The 13,809-nt window shown below is 63.1% G+C and overlaps 1 protein-coding gene across 1 annotated transcript in view; it reads right to left on the minus strand.

Moving 5' to 3' along the window:
• Nucleotides 1–2,118: 2,118 nt before the first annotated feature.
• The window catches only part of Ankmy1 (ankyrin repeat and MYND domain containing 1), a 35,191-nt gene continuing 23,500 nt past the window's right edge, over nt 2,119–13,809 (minus strand). Inside the window, exons 13-17 of the mRNA XM_042689081.1 lie at nt 12,346–12,459; nt 11,932–12,097; nt 6,183–6,255; nt 4,077–4,237; nt 2,119–2,201 (exon numbers count right to left, since the gene is read on the minus strand). Coding sequence (XP_042545015.1) covers nt 2,119–2,201; nt 4,077–4,237; nt 6,183–6,255; nt 11,932–12,097; nt 12,346–12,459 — 597 coding nt within the window. The remainder of the gene's footprint in view (nt 2,202–4,076; nt 4,238–6,182; nt 6,256–11,931; nt 12,098–12,345; nt 12,460–13,809) is intronic.

Below are 13,809 nucleotides of genomic sequence, written 5' to 3' on the forward strand. Positions count from 1 at the left end.
GTGTGCCTGTGTGCCTGTGTCCCTGTGTCCCTGTGTGCCTGTGTCCCTGTGTCCCTGTGTGCCTGTGTGCCCGTGTCCCTGTGTGCCTGTGTCCCTGTGTGCCCGTGTCCCTGTGTGCCTGTGTCCCTGTGTCCCTGTGTGCCTGTGTGCCCGTGTCCCTGTGTGCCTGTGTCCCTGTGTCCCTGTGTGCCTGTGTCCCTGTGTCCCTGTGTCCCTGTGTGCCTGTGTGCCTGTGTGCCTGTGTCCCTGTGTGCCTGTGTCCCTGTGGGCCTGTGTGCCTGTGTCCCTGTGTCCGTGTCCCTGTGTGCCTGTGTCCCTGTGTGCCCGTGTCCCTGTGTCCCTGTGTGCCTGTGTGCCTGTGTCCCTGTGTCCCTGTGTGCCCGTGTCCCTGTGTGCCTGTGTCCCTGTGTCCCTGTGTCCCTGTGTGCCCGTGTCCCTGTGTCCCTGTGTGCCTGTGTGCCTGTGTCCCTGTGTCCCTGTGTGCCCGTGTCCCTGTGTGCCTGTGTCCCTGTGTCCCTGTGTCCCTGTGTGCCCGTGTCCCTGTGTGCCCGTGTCCCTGTGTGCCCGTGTCCCTGTGTCCCTGTGTGCCTGTGTCCCTGAGTGCCTGTGTCCCTGTGTCCCTGTGTCCCTGTGTGCCTGTGTGCCCGTGTCCCTGTGTGCCCATGTCCCTGTGTGCCCGTGTCCCTGTGTCCCTGTGTCCCTGTGTGCCTGTGTCCCTGTGTCCCTGTGTGCCCGTGTCCCTGTGTCCCTGTGTGCCTGTGTCCCTGAGTGCCTGTGTCCCTGTGTCCCTGTGTGCCTGTGTCCCTGTGTGCCTGTGTCCCTGTGTCCCTGTGTGCCTGTGTGCCCGTGTCCCTGTGTGCCCGTGTCCCTGTGTGCCCGTGTCCCTGTGTCCCTGTGTGCCTGTGTCCCTGAGTGCCTGTGTCCCTGTGTCCCTGTGTCCCTGTGTGCCTGTGTCCCTGTGTGCCCGTGTCCCTGTGTCCCTGTGTGCCTGTGTCCCTGTGTGCCCGTGTCCCTGTGTGCCTGTGTGCCCGTGTCCCTGTGTGCCCATGTCCCTGTGTGCCCGTGTCCCTGTGTCCCTGTGTCCCTGTGTGCCTGTGTCCCTGTGTCCCTGTGTCCCTGTGTCCCTGTGTCCCTGTGTGCCCGTGTCCCTGTGTCCCTGTGTCCCTGTGTCCCTGTGTCCCTGTGTGCCCATGTCCCTGTGTGCCCATGTCCCTGTGTGCCCGTGTCCCTGTGTGCCTGTGTGCCCGTGTCCCTGCGTGCCCGTGTCCCTGTGTGCCCGTGTCCCTGTGTTCCCGTGTGTCCGTGTCCCTGCGTGCCCGTGTCCCTGCGTGCCCTTGTCCCTGCGTGCCCGTGTCCCTGTGTGCCCGTGTCCCTGTGTGCCCGTGTGTCCGTGTCCCTGCGTGCCCGTGTCCCTGTGTGCCGGTGTCCCTGTGTGCCCGTGTCCCTGTGTGCCCGCGTGCCCGGTCCTCCTCCTGCCCTAGGCTTCGTGCCCTTGGCCGCCAATGCCTGACTTCACCTTCACCCTCTATGCTGCCACCGTCTAGCTCCCGGACCTGCCAGCCTGTCCCACCGTCAGGCGAGAGTGGCACTGTCCCCCCCCCCCCCCAGACCTTCCAGGACAGGCCCCACCCGTGGCCATGGGGCCCTGCTGCAGTGGGGCTCAGCTCACTGTCCGGTGTTCGTGGTGAGATCAGGGGAACTGAGCATACATCATGCCCTCAGGACATGCCCAGCCCCGGCAGATACCTAGCAAGCACTCTGGAAAACAATGTGCAGGAGGAGGACCGGAAGCTGGGTGGGCCCTGGTGTGGGAGCGAGGGGGCCTGTGGTGGCTCCTTCCCAGGCCACGAGCCTCTACCCGCCCTTCCCACCCCTCCTCAGGCACGCACACTGCCCAGGCCCATAGGGCCAGGGAGGCAGACACAGGCCACTCAGCAGAGGAGGGCGCAGACTCAAGGAGGCATGGTGGGCCACTTTATTGTGACGCTAGGCAGATGTGTGCTGTGCTGCACAAAGCCCCGGAGGGCAAAGACTTGCACATGGAGCATGGAGGGACCAGCCGCCGAGGAGACGGGATCCAGCCCTGGCCCCGCCCTCGGCCCACGTCCAGCTGCGCTTTCACTGCAACTCTTCCACCCTGGCGCGCTCATCCTCCAAGGGCAGAGCTAAGTGAGAAGAGCCACCAGGGAGGGCCTCGCCATCTAGGGGAGGGCATGGCCGTCAGGGGGAGGGCATGGCCATCAGGGGGAGGGCATGGCCATCAGGGGGAGGGCATGGCCATCTGGAGGAGGGAATGGCTACTGGGGGAGGGCATGGCTTTCAGGGGGCGGACATGATAGTCTGGGGGAGATCATGGCTGTCAGGGGAAGACGTGACAGTCAGGGAGAGGACATGATGGTCAGGGGGAGGGCATGACCTTCAGGGGGAGGACATGGCTGTCCAGGGGTGGGCATGGCCATCTGGCCTGAGCAGACACAGGGTTGGGGGCAGGGCATGACCATCTGGGGAGGACATGGCCATCCAGGGGAGGGCAGGACTGTCTGCCTGAGGCACAGGGCTGGGGGCAGGGCATGGCTGCCTCCCTTACAGGCAGGTGAGGTCTGGATTACCCCTGGGAGACCTGGCCCCTCGGTGTCTGAGCCTTGCCACCTGAACAAAGTCCTGCTCTCTGGGGGACTCATGAGGCGCACCTGGACGAGCTGAGCACTAAGCAGCCCTCCTGGGTGCTGGGCTGCACGCCCGCCCAGCCCCTGTGGCGTCTGTGACAGGCCTTCCAAACAGCTGCTCGAGCCTGCAGCCCCGGGGCACAGAGCACAGGGCGGGAAGCACCGCTCCGGTGCCCGGTATCACAGCGGGCACAAGGAGGGACACAGGGCACAGCTTCTGGCCCCGCCCATGGATGGAGTGAGGCAGCTTTAGTCCTGTGCAAAGGGACGGCTCTGAGGAAGGGCCTCGCCCCCACCCCTCCCTGCGCCCCAAAGCCACACTCCAGGACCATGGCTGCACCAGCTGGCCGCCAAGGCCCAGGCCCTCCGCTGCTCCTTGGTGGGGCCTGGGAGGGGAGGCACAGGGAAAGCAGGCTTTTTCTAGAAGCAGAAACATGAGGACACCCACATGGTCACAGAGGCTAGGAGGGAACCTTCCAGAAGGAAGTTCCTGTGATGCACAGAAACCAAAGTCCAGAAAAACACCCGGCCCGTCCACAGCAGACCCCACCAGGCATCCCTGTCCCAGCACTGCCAGGGGTGGCCACACATGGAACTGGCATTGCACAGGTGAGGAGGGCCTGTGGCTCCTGACCTCCCCTGGCTCCCAAAGCCCAGCACCACCACGCCCAACTGGATGGACTCTGGATGCCTCAGCCCCCCTCCCCCAGCACCACCACGCCCAACTGGATGGACTCTGGATGCCTCAGCCCCCCTCCCCCCGCACCACCACGCCCAACTGGATGGACTCTGGATGCCTCAGCCCCCCTCCCCCCGCACCACCACGCCCAACTGGATGGACTCTGGATGCCTCAGCCCCCCTCCCCCAGCACCACCACGCCCAACTGGATGGACTCTGGATGCCTCAGCCCCCCTCCCCCAGCACCACCACGCCCAACTGGATGGACTCTGGATGCCTCAGCCCCCCTCCCCCAGCACCACCACGCCCAACTGGATGGACTCTGGATGCCTCAGCCCCTCCCCCCGCACCACCACGCCCAACTGGATGGACTCTGGATGCCTCAGCCCCTCCCCCAGCACCACCACGCCCAACTGGATGGACTCTGGATGCCTCAGCCCCCCTCCCCCAGCACCACCACGCCCAACTGGATGGACTCTGGATGCCTCAGCCCCTCCCCCCGCACCACCACGCCCAACTGGATGGACTCTGGATGCCTCAGCCCCTCCCCCCGCACCACCACGCCCAACTGGATGGACTCTGGATGCCTCAGCCCCTCCCCCCGCACCACCACGCCCAACTGGATGGACTCTGGATGCCTCAGCCCCCCTCCCCCCGCACCACCACGCCCAACTGGATGGACTCTGGATGCCTCAGCCCCCCCCACTACCGGCCGCCAACCCAGTGCCTACACGTGGCCGCCATCTCGTTGCAGTCCTTCCTGTGGAACTCTGCCCAGGCCTTGGTCTTGCAGTACTTGCTGCAGGTCAGGATGCCATAGCAGCGCGTGCAGGGCGAGAGGCGGACACCAATGGAGCGGCCACACTGGTAGCAGAACTTGAAGAAGGGGAGGCTGCAGTCAAACGACAGGACAGGGCTGTGAGCAGGCCGGGGCGGGCAGAGCTCCGGCCTGGGCTGGGGACATGCTCCCACACGCCACACCTGACCCCTCAGGGGTCACCGCGGGACATTGCCGGGAATGAGAGCACAGAGACCAGTGCAGACCCTGAGCAGGGCCACAGAGCCAGCCCTGCCTCCGCACCGCTGGGGGCTGGAGGGCTGGGGCTGAGGACCTGGGTACACCACACCACGGCCCCTGCCGCTGACCCTGACACCCTGCCTGAGAGCCACAGGGGGTCAGAGCCCAGGCCCCCAGAGTGACCGCCGGAACAAGGCCATGCAGATTTGAGCAAAGGAAGCAAGTGGGGCCTAAGAGGCTCCATGCCATCCAAACCACTCTGCCTCCCGAAAGACCCAGGGGCCCTTCCTCTGCACCCCCCCCACCCACCCACAGCCCTTCCCCTGCACCCCCCCACCCACCCACAGCCCTTCCCCTGCACCCACCCCCCCACCCACCCACAGCCCTTCCCCTCCACCCACAGCCCTTCCCCTGCACCCACAGCCCTTCCCCTCCACCCACAGGCCTTCCCCTCCACCCCACCCACAGCCCTTCCCCTGCACCCACCCCCCCACCCACCCACAGCCCTTCCCCTGCACCCACAGCCCTTCCCCTCCACCCACAGGCCTTCCCCTCCACCCCACCCACAGCCCTTCCCCTGCACCCACCCCCCCACCCACCCACAGCCCTTCCCCTGCACCCCCCCACCCACAGCCCTTCCCCTCCACCCACCCCCCCACCCACAGCCCTTCCCCTCCACCCACAGCCCTTCCCCTCCACCCCACCCACCCACAGCCCTTCCCCTCCACCGCCCCCACCCCCCATGGCCCTTCCCTTCCACCCCACCCCACCCACGGCCCTTCCCCTGTACCCCACCCCACCCACCCACAGCCCTTCCCCTGCACCCCACCCCCACCCACCCACGGCCCTTCCCCTCCACCCCACCCACCCCCACCCACCCACGGCCCTTCCCCTCCACCCCACCTACCCACAGCCCTTCCCCTCCACTCCACCCACCCACGGCCCTTCCCCTGCACCCCACCCCATCCACCCATGGCCCTTCCCCTCCACCCCACCCCCATCCACCCACGGCCCTTCCCCTCCACCGCCCCCACCCCCCATGGCCCTTCCCCTCCACCCCACCCACCCACGGCCCTTCCCCTGCACCCCACCCCCATCCACCCATGGCCCTTCCCCTCCACCCCACCCCCATCCACCCATGGCCCTTCCCCTCCACCCCACCCACCCACAGCCCTTCCCTTCCACCTCACCCCACCCACCCACGGCCCGTCCCCTCCACCCCACCCACAGCCCTTCCCCTGCACCCACCCCCCCACCCACCCACAGCCCTTCCCCTGCACCCCCCCCACCCACAGCCCTTCCCCTCCACCCACAGCCCTTCCCCTGCACCCCCCCACCCACAGCCCTTCCCCTCCACCCACAGCCCTTCCCCTCCACCCCACCCACCCACAGCCCTTCCCCTCCACCGCCCCCATCCCCCATGGCCCTTCCCTTCCACCCCACCCACCCCACCCACGGCACTTCCCCTGCACCCCACCCCCACCCACCCACGGCCCTTCCCCTCCACCCCACCCACCCCCACCCACCCACGGCCCTTCCCCTCCACCCCACCTACCCACGGCCCTTCCCCTCCACCCCACCTACCCACGGCCCTTCCCCTCCACCCCACCCCCATCCACCCATGGCCCTTCCCCTCCACCCCACCCCCATCCACCCACGGCCCTTCCCCTCCACCGCCCCCACCCCCCATGGCCCTTCCCCTCCACCCCACCCCCATCCACCCACGGCCCTTCCCCTCCACCCCATCCACCCACGGCCCTTCCCCTCCACCCCTCCACCCACCATCCCTCCCAAACACTTCTCCTGGCCCCACACTCACGATTCCTTTTTCTCCACAGCCTTGGTCGGGCTGCTGCTCCTCTTCTTCAGCCTGTGGATGGGGCCCATCTCCGCTGCAGCAGGGAGAGGCTCTGGTCAGGGCCCAGCCTGGGGCCGCCGGGCTTTCCGGGTCCCCGCTGCAGGAGCGGCGTGGGCCCTGCAGCCCCTGTGCCACTGCCACTGGGTGCCCCTTCACAAGGCTGCCGGCTGGCCACCAGTGTCTCACACTTGTACGCCTGGCACATGAGGACTGCGGTGTGAAGCCAACCTCCACAGGAAAACCATAGGACTTTTATCTCCCATTAACCAGCAAAAGGCTGGAAGTGAAAATGTGGTTCAAATGGTAAAGCACCAGCTTTGAGCATGCCCAAGCCCTGAATTCAAGTCCAAGTACTGGCACACACACACAGAAGGTACCAGGCTGCCTTGCTGGGCCCACAGCCCCTCCCAAGTGGAGGCCAGGAAGCCAGGCCAGTTGTTCCCGCTCCTCAGGTGGCCGGCACTGTCTGCTGAGTGCTTGCTCAGGGACAGTCTCCTGTGTGGCCTCTGTCCAGCAGCAAACCGCTGTGAAGGACAGCCTGGGAGCCACCTGTGCCCTGGCGTGGCAGCAGCTGGAGAAGGCCCCTGCTGACCTCGCCTTCCCTGACCCCACCAGTGCATCCCCCATGCTGGCCCTTGTTTAAGGTGTCAACAGTGCTCAGGGCATCCTTAGTCCTAACGACTGCCCAGGGAAATCACTGAACCCGACCCGGGAAGACTCTCCAACAGCTGCCAGGGGTGGTCCACCCTCCTCTCCCAGATGGCACTTAGACTTCTCCTTTTGATCTCCACTGGCTCTGGCTGGAGAACCCCAGGACGAGAACCCTGTAGTTCAGCAGCTGAGAAGTCCCAGTCCTGAGGCACCTTTCACTGGGGGCTACTGCAGACACTGGCTGAAGGTGGGACAACTGGAGATGGGAGACCAGCAGCCCCCATCCCCACCCACACCCCAGAGTCCCCATCCCCACCCCAGAGTGCCCATCCCCACCCCAGAGTGCCCATCCCCAACCCACACCCCAGAGTCCCCATCCCCACCCCAGAGTCCCTACCCACACCCCAGAGTCCCCATCCCACACCCCAGAGTCCCCATCCCCAACCCAGAGTCCCCATCCCACACCCCAGTGTCCCCATCCCACACCCACACCCCAGAGTCCCCATCCCCACCCACACCCCAGAGTCCCCATCCCCAGCCCAGAGTGCCCATCCCCAACCCAGAGTGCCCCATCCCCAACCCAGAGTGCCCCATCCCCAACCCAGAGTGCCCATCCCCAACCCAGAGTGCCCCATCCCCAACCCAGAGTGCCCATCCCCAACCCAGAGTGCCCATCCCCAACCCAGAGTGCCCCATCCCCAACCCAGAGTGCCCATCCCCACCCACACCCCAGAGTACCCATCCCCAACCCAGAGTGCCCATCCCCAACCCAGAGTGCCCATCCCCAACCCAGAGTGCCCCATCCCCAACCCAGAGTGCCCATCCCCACCCACACCCCAGAGTGCCCATCCCCAACCCAGAGTGCCCATCCCCAACCCAGAGTGCCCCATCCCCAACCCAGAGTCCCCATCCCCAAGCCAGAGTGCCCCATCCCCAACCCAGAGTGCCCCATCCCCAACCCAGAGTGCCCCATCCCCAACCCAGAGTCCCCATCCCCAACCCAGAGTGCCCCATCCCCAACCCAGAGTGCCCATCCCCAACCCAGAGTGCCCCATCCCCAACCCAGAGTGCCCATCCCCACCCACACCCCAGAGTGCCCATCCCCAACCCAGAGTGCCCATCCCCAACCCAGAGTGCCCATCCCCAACCCACACCCCAGAGTCCCCATCCCCAACCCAGAGTGCCCATCCCAAACCCAGAGTCCCCATCCCCAACCCAGAGTGCCCATCCCCAACCCAGAGTGCCCATCCCCAACCCAGAGTGCCCGTCCCCATCCCCAAACCACACCCCAGAGTCCCCATCCCCAACCCACACCCCAGAGTGCCCATCCCCAACCCAGAGTGCCCATCCCCAACCCAGAGTGCCCATCCCCAACCCACACCCCAGAGTCCCCATCCCCAACCCAGAGTGCCCATCCCCAACCCAGAGTGCCCCATCCCCAACCCAGAGTGCCCATCCCCAACCCAGAGTGCCCATCCCCAACCCACACCCCAGAGTCCCCATCCCACACCCACACCCCAGAGTCCCCATCCCACACCCACACCCCAGAGTGCCCATCCCACACCCACACCCCAGAGTCCCCATCCCCAACCCAGAGTGCCCATCCCCAACCCAGAGTCCCCATCCCCAACCCAGAGTCCCCATCCCACACCCACACCCCAGAGTCCCCATCCCCAACCCACACCCCAGAGTCCCCATCCCACACCCACACCCCAGAGTCCCCATCCCCACCCACACCCCAGAGTCCCTATCCCACACCCACACCCCAGAGTCCCCATCCCCAACCCACACCCCAGAGTCCCCATCCCCAACCCACACCCCAGAGTCCCCATCCCACACCCACACCCCAGAGTCCCCATCCCCAACCCAGAGTCCCCATCCCCAACCCAGAGTCCCCATCCCCAACCCAGAGTCCCCATCCCACACCCAGAGTCCCCATCCCACACCCAGAGTCCCCATCCCACACCCAGAGTCCCCATCCCCAACCCAGAGTGCCCATCCCCAACCCAGAGTGCCCATCCCCAACCCAGAGTCCCCATCCCACACCCACATCCCAGAGTCCCCATCCCCAACCCACACCCCAGAGTCCCCATCCCCAACCCACACCCCAGAGTCTCTATCCCACACCCACACCCCAGAGTCTCCATCCCACACCCACACCCCAGAGTGCCCATCCCCAACCCAGAGTCCCCATCCCACACACACACCCCAGAGTCCCCATCCCACACCCACACCCCAGAGTCCCCATCCCACACACACACCCCAGAGCCCCCATCCCACACACACACCCCAGAGTCCCCATCCCACACCCCAGAGTCTCCATCCCACACCCAGAGTCCCCATCCCACGGACCCCAGAGTCCCCATCCCCAACCCAGAGTCCCCATCCCACACCCCAGAGTCCCCATCCCACACCCCAGAGTCCCCATCCCACACCCACACCCCAGAGTCCCCATCCCACACCCCAGAGTCCCCATCCCACACCCCAGAGTCCCCATCCCACGGACCCCAGAGTCCCCATCCCCAACCCACACCCCAGTGTCCCCATCCCACACCCACACCCCAGAGTCTCCATCCCACACCCCAGAGTCCCCATCCCACACCCCAGAGTCCCCAACCCACACCCCAGAGTCCCCATCCCCAACCCACACCCCAGTGTCCCCATCCCACACCCACACCCCAGAGTCTCCATCCCATATCCCAGAGTCTCCATCCCACACCCCAGAGTCCCCATCCCCAACCCATACCCCAGTGTCCCCATCCCACACCCATACCCCAGTGTCCCCATCCCACACCCCAGAGTCCCCATCCCACACCCCAGAGTCTCCATCCCCAACCCACACCCCAGAGTCCCCAACCCACACCCCAGAGTCTCCATCCCACACCCACACCCCAGTGTCCCCATCCCACACCCCAGTGTCCCCATCCCACACCCCAGAGTCCCCATCCCACACCCCAGAGTCCCTATCCCACACCCCAGAGTGCCCATCCCACGGACCCCAGAGTCCCCATCCCCAACCCACACCCCAGTGTCCCCATCCCACACCCACACCCCAGAGTCTCCATCCCACACCCCAGAGTCCCCATCCCACACCCCAGAGTCTCCATCCCACACCCCAGTGTCCCCATCCCACACCCCAGAGTCCCCATTCCACACCCCAGAGTCTCCATCCCACACCCACACCCCAGTGTCCTCATCCCACACCCCAGAGTCTCCATCCCACACCCACACCCCAGTGTCCCCATCTACACACTCACACCACAGTGCCCCCTGCCCATGCTGTGTTTAGAAGCCTTACTCCACAGAACAGGACACCCACGTGTTTGCACCTGGCCTCCTCCATATGGAGCCCTGCTTTCTGATTGGCCCCGAGTAGCCACCATGACTCCATCCCACACAGGAAACGTGTGGACAGTGGGGAGTGCGTGGGGGCCACCGTGGGAGATGGGTTGTAGGCAGTGTGCGTGGGAGGGAGGGTGGCACGTGGTGGGTAAGGATTGTGTAGAACAGGCTGGGGGCCATGAGTATGATTGAGGACTGTTAGAATGCACTGTTAGAAGGCAAGGTTTGGGGCGGGGGTGTTGCTGTAGATGATGTGTGGATTATTATGTGGCAGATGTGGGAGGGGTTGGTTAGATACCTGTGATTGTGTATGAGCATGTACCAGTACACAGGCAATCATGTGGATGTGTGTGTGTGCACTGTGAACACATGTGTGGCTGTGTACGGTCACATGTGTGGCTGTGGCTAGGGTTTTGCATGTATGAAAGACATGGGGGCTGTTATGTATAGGGATGTGGTGGAGGATGGGTGGGTGGGTGGGCTGGCTGCACAGGTTGGCAGGTATGAGGGTGGGGTGGGGGGGTTGCATATGGCTGGCTGGGTGGAAGGGACTCATGCAGCCTGGAATCTGTACTGTGGGATTCCCGTGGGGGGGGGGCCACGTGTGGTTTGGGCAGCTGGCACCTGGGTTGCAGTGGTGGCACGTGGACACCTGTGGGTGGACTGTGTGACAAAAACTGTCTTTTCTTTCCAAGTGTGTTGCTTAAAAGCTCCTGCTTTGGCCAGGTGCTTTGGGTCTTGTCAAGGACAAGAGGAACCCCTTTGGGATAGGAAGCATCTTTTGAAATGCAAAAGATCTTTGTCTTATCAAGATAGAATTGAGATGCACCTGAGATTGTTCAGGGAACAGCAGAAGGTGCAGGGTATATTTTGAGATTACTTGTGTGCTGTTAATCTTATTTCACTATCGCTGTATGTAAGTGTATTTTGCTGGGACCTGAGCAGGGGCGGGGCCTGCTGGGTCGGGATGAACGGAGAGCAGCCGCCTGCTCTCTGTGCTTGCTTGTCAGACTTTTGGCTGATGGTGCACCCCTCCAAGAAGCAAACTTTGTCTTGCTGAGACGATTGTTTTCATGTCTGCCACTGTGTCTCCAATGGTTTGTGGAGAGCACGTTAATAACACCTAATATGCAGCACTGGGCCGAGAGTGACGTGGACATTCACGGAGGGCAGGCCACTTGCAGAGGGGACTAAGGAGAGAACGGAGGGTGGGGAGGATAGATAGGAGAGGCTGGTGTGTGTGTGTGTGTGTGTGTGTGTGTGTGTGTGTGTGTGTGTGTGTGTGTGCGCACGCTTATGGGATGGGGTGCTGTGTGTGGGACGGGGTGCTGTGTGTCTGTGTGGGATGGGGTGCTGTGTGTGGGATGGGGTGCTGTGTGTCTGTGTGTGGGATGGGGTGCTATGTATGGGATGGGGTGCTGTGTGTGGGATGGGGTGCTGTGTGTGGGATGGGGTGCTGTGTGTGTGTCTGTGTGTGGGATGGGGTGCTGTGTGTGGGATGGGGTGCTGTGTGTGTGTCTGTGTGTGGGATGGGGTGCTGTGTGTGGGATGGGGTGCTGTGTGTGTGTGTGTGTGTGTGGGATGGGGTGCTGTGTGTGTGTCTGTGTGTGGGATGGGGTGCTGTGTGTGGGATGGGGTGCTGTGTGTGGGATAGGGTGCTGTGTGTGTGTCTGTGTATGGGATGGCATGCTGTGTCCTCTCTGATCCCTGGACTCACCCCTCTTGCTCAGGTACAGCTCCCTGGCATCCCACTGGCTCTCCTTGGCCAGTACTGCCTGCCGCAACTGCAGGCCCATGTACTCCAGCAGCCTCTTCCGGGCCAGGAACGTCTCCCGTTCTGCAGGCAGCAATGCATGGAAGGGGCAGTGGGCAATCTTCCGATCCTACGGTACAGTGTGGGTCCTCATGGGGCAGCCCGGCCAGGGGCGGCTCGAGGGTGACAGAGGATCACCCCCAACCCACAGTACAGAGTGGCTTGCGAGAGGACTCCCTGGCCATCTTCAGCCCACACCCCACCACGGCACACACTCCCAGGGTGGGGCTCCTGCCCTGAGCACTCGGGTTGGCTCCAGAGAGCCTGGATCTGCCCAGGGGCAAGAACCAGAGGGCCGGGCTCCGAACAAAGTCATACCTGGTAGAATCTGAAGTAACCGTAGTCCACCACGGTGCCCACAGCCACCTTGTCGCCTTGGGTGAGCGTCACAGGCGTCAGGACATCTGCCCCGTGGTTAATGAGCCGGTCGATCTGTGGAACACACAACACGTCAGGCAGGCAAAGCCACCCTGGGGCCGGCCATGTCCACAGCAGCCCCACACTGAGCGGGCCTCAAAGCCCACTGCTTCCTGAGCCTCGGCTAGAAGGCGGTTTGAGAGGCTCCAAGGATGCCAGCAGCAGGGCTGCCACCACCTGCACCCTACAAGCAAAGCATCCTCCCGGCGTGTGAGGCAGCAAAGAGGGCCTGCCTTACACAACCACCAAGCCCCCCCCCAGCCAGCCCTGCTTTGGGATTACCACCCAGCCCCACCCCGCCCCACCATCCACGTGATCCCACGTGGCCCCGCTCCCACAGGGGGCTGTAAGTGGTGTAAAGGCAAAGGCCAGGCAAGTGTTACTCCTCACTGTATCTAGACGATGCTCACTGCACGCACCGGAGTGTGGGCATGGGCATAGGTCACGTGGGGGGGGTGTGCATGGCTGTATGTGGGCACTGTGGCCAGCGTCTGTGCATGCATGAATATGTGCACTGTGCACAACTTCTGGACCACAGCCACGCACAATGTGTGCCTACCTGAGAGGGGAGGGAAGAGCGGCTCTGCCTGGCCCTGAAGAATGGATTGTTTTTAAGAAGGTGTTTTTTTTTTAGCTTTGTAACATGTTCTTCACTGTGCAGAACATTTTTAGTCTGGTGCGGTCTCATTTGCCAATATTTGCAGAGCCCCTACATCTGTCCTCAGGAACTCCCTCCTGTACCTAACCGTTCCAGTGCTTCTCCCCACCCCCCTTCCTGTAGTCATTCCCAGGTTTCAGGTCTGACCTTGAGGTGTTGGGTCCATTTTGAATTGGTAGTATTGGCAGTAGAACAAGGTGAGGGACAGGACTCCAGTTTCAGTCTTCTGCATCTGGATGGCTAGTTTCCTCAACACCATTTGTTGAAGAAGCTGTCTTTTTTCCAACATACATTTCTGGCTCCCTTGTTACATATCAGAGGTAGGTATGTGGGTTTATTTCTGGGTGTTCTAGCCTGGCCCATTGGTCTTCAGGCTTGTTTCTTGTGCCAATATCATACTGTTTTTTGTCACTATGGCTCTGTAGTAAAGTTTGAGGTCTGGAATTGTGATACCTTCAGCATTTCTTGTTTTGCCTAGGATTGCTTTGGCTATTTGTGGCCTTTTGTGCTTCCATATACATTTTTGGACTATTTTCTCTATGTTAAAAAGACAGCCTACAGAAGGGGAGAAGATCTTTGCCAGCTATATATCTGACTAAGGCCCAAGAGAATATATAAAGAGCTCAAAAAAATTAATTCCCCAAGGAAACAAGAACCTGATTAATAAATGGGCAAAGGAGCAAAACAGAAACTTCTCAAAAGTAGTA

The sequence above is a fragment of the Dipodomys spectabilis genome, unplaced genomic scaffold (assembly GCF_019054845.1).
Source record: "Dipodomys spectabilis isolate Male_0828 unplaced genomic scaffold, ASM1905484v1 ptg000124l, whole genome shotgun sequence".
NCBI lineage: Eukaryota > Metazoa > Chordata > Mammalia > Rodentia > Heteromyidae > Dipodomys > Dipodomys spectabilis.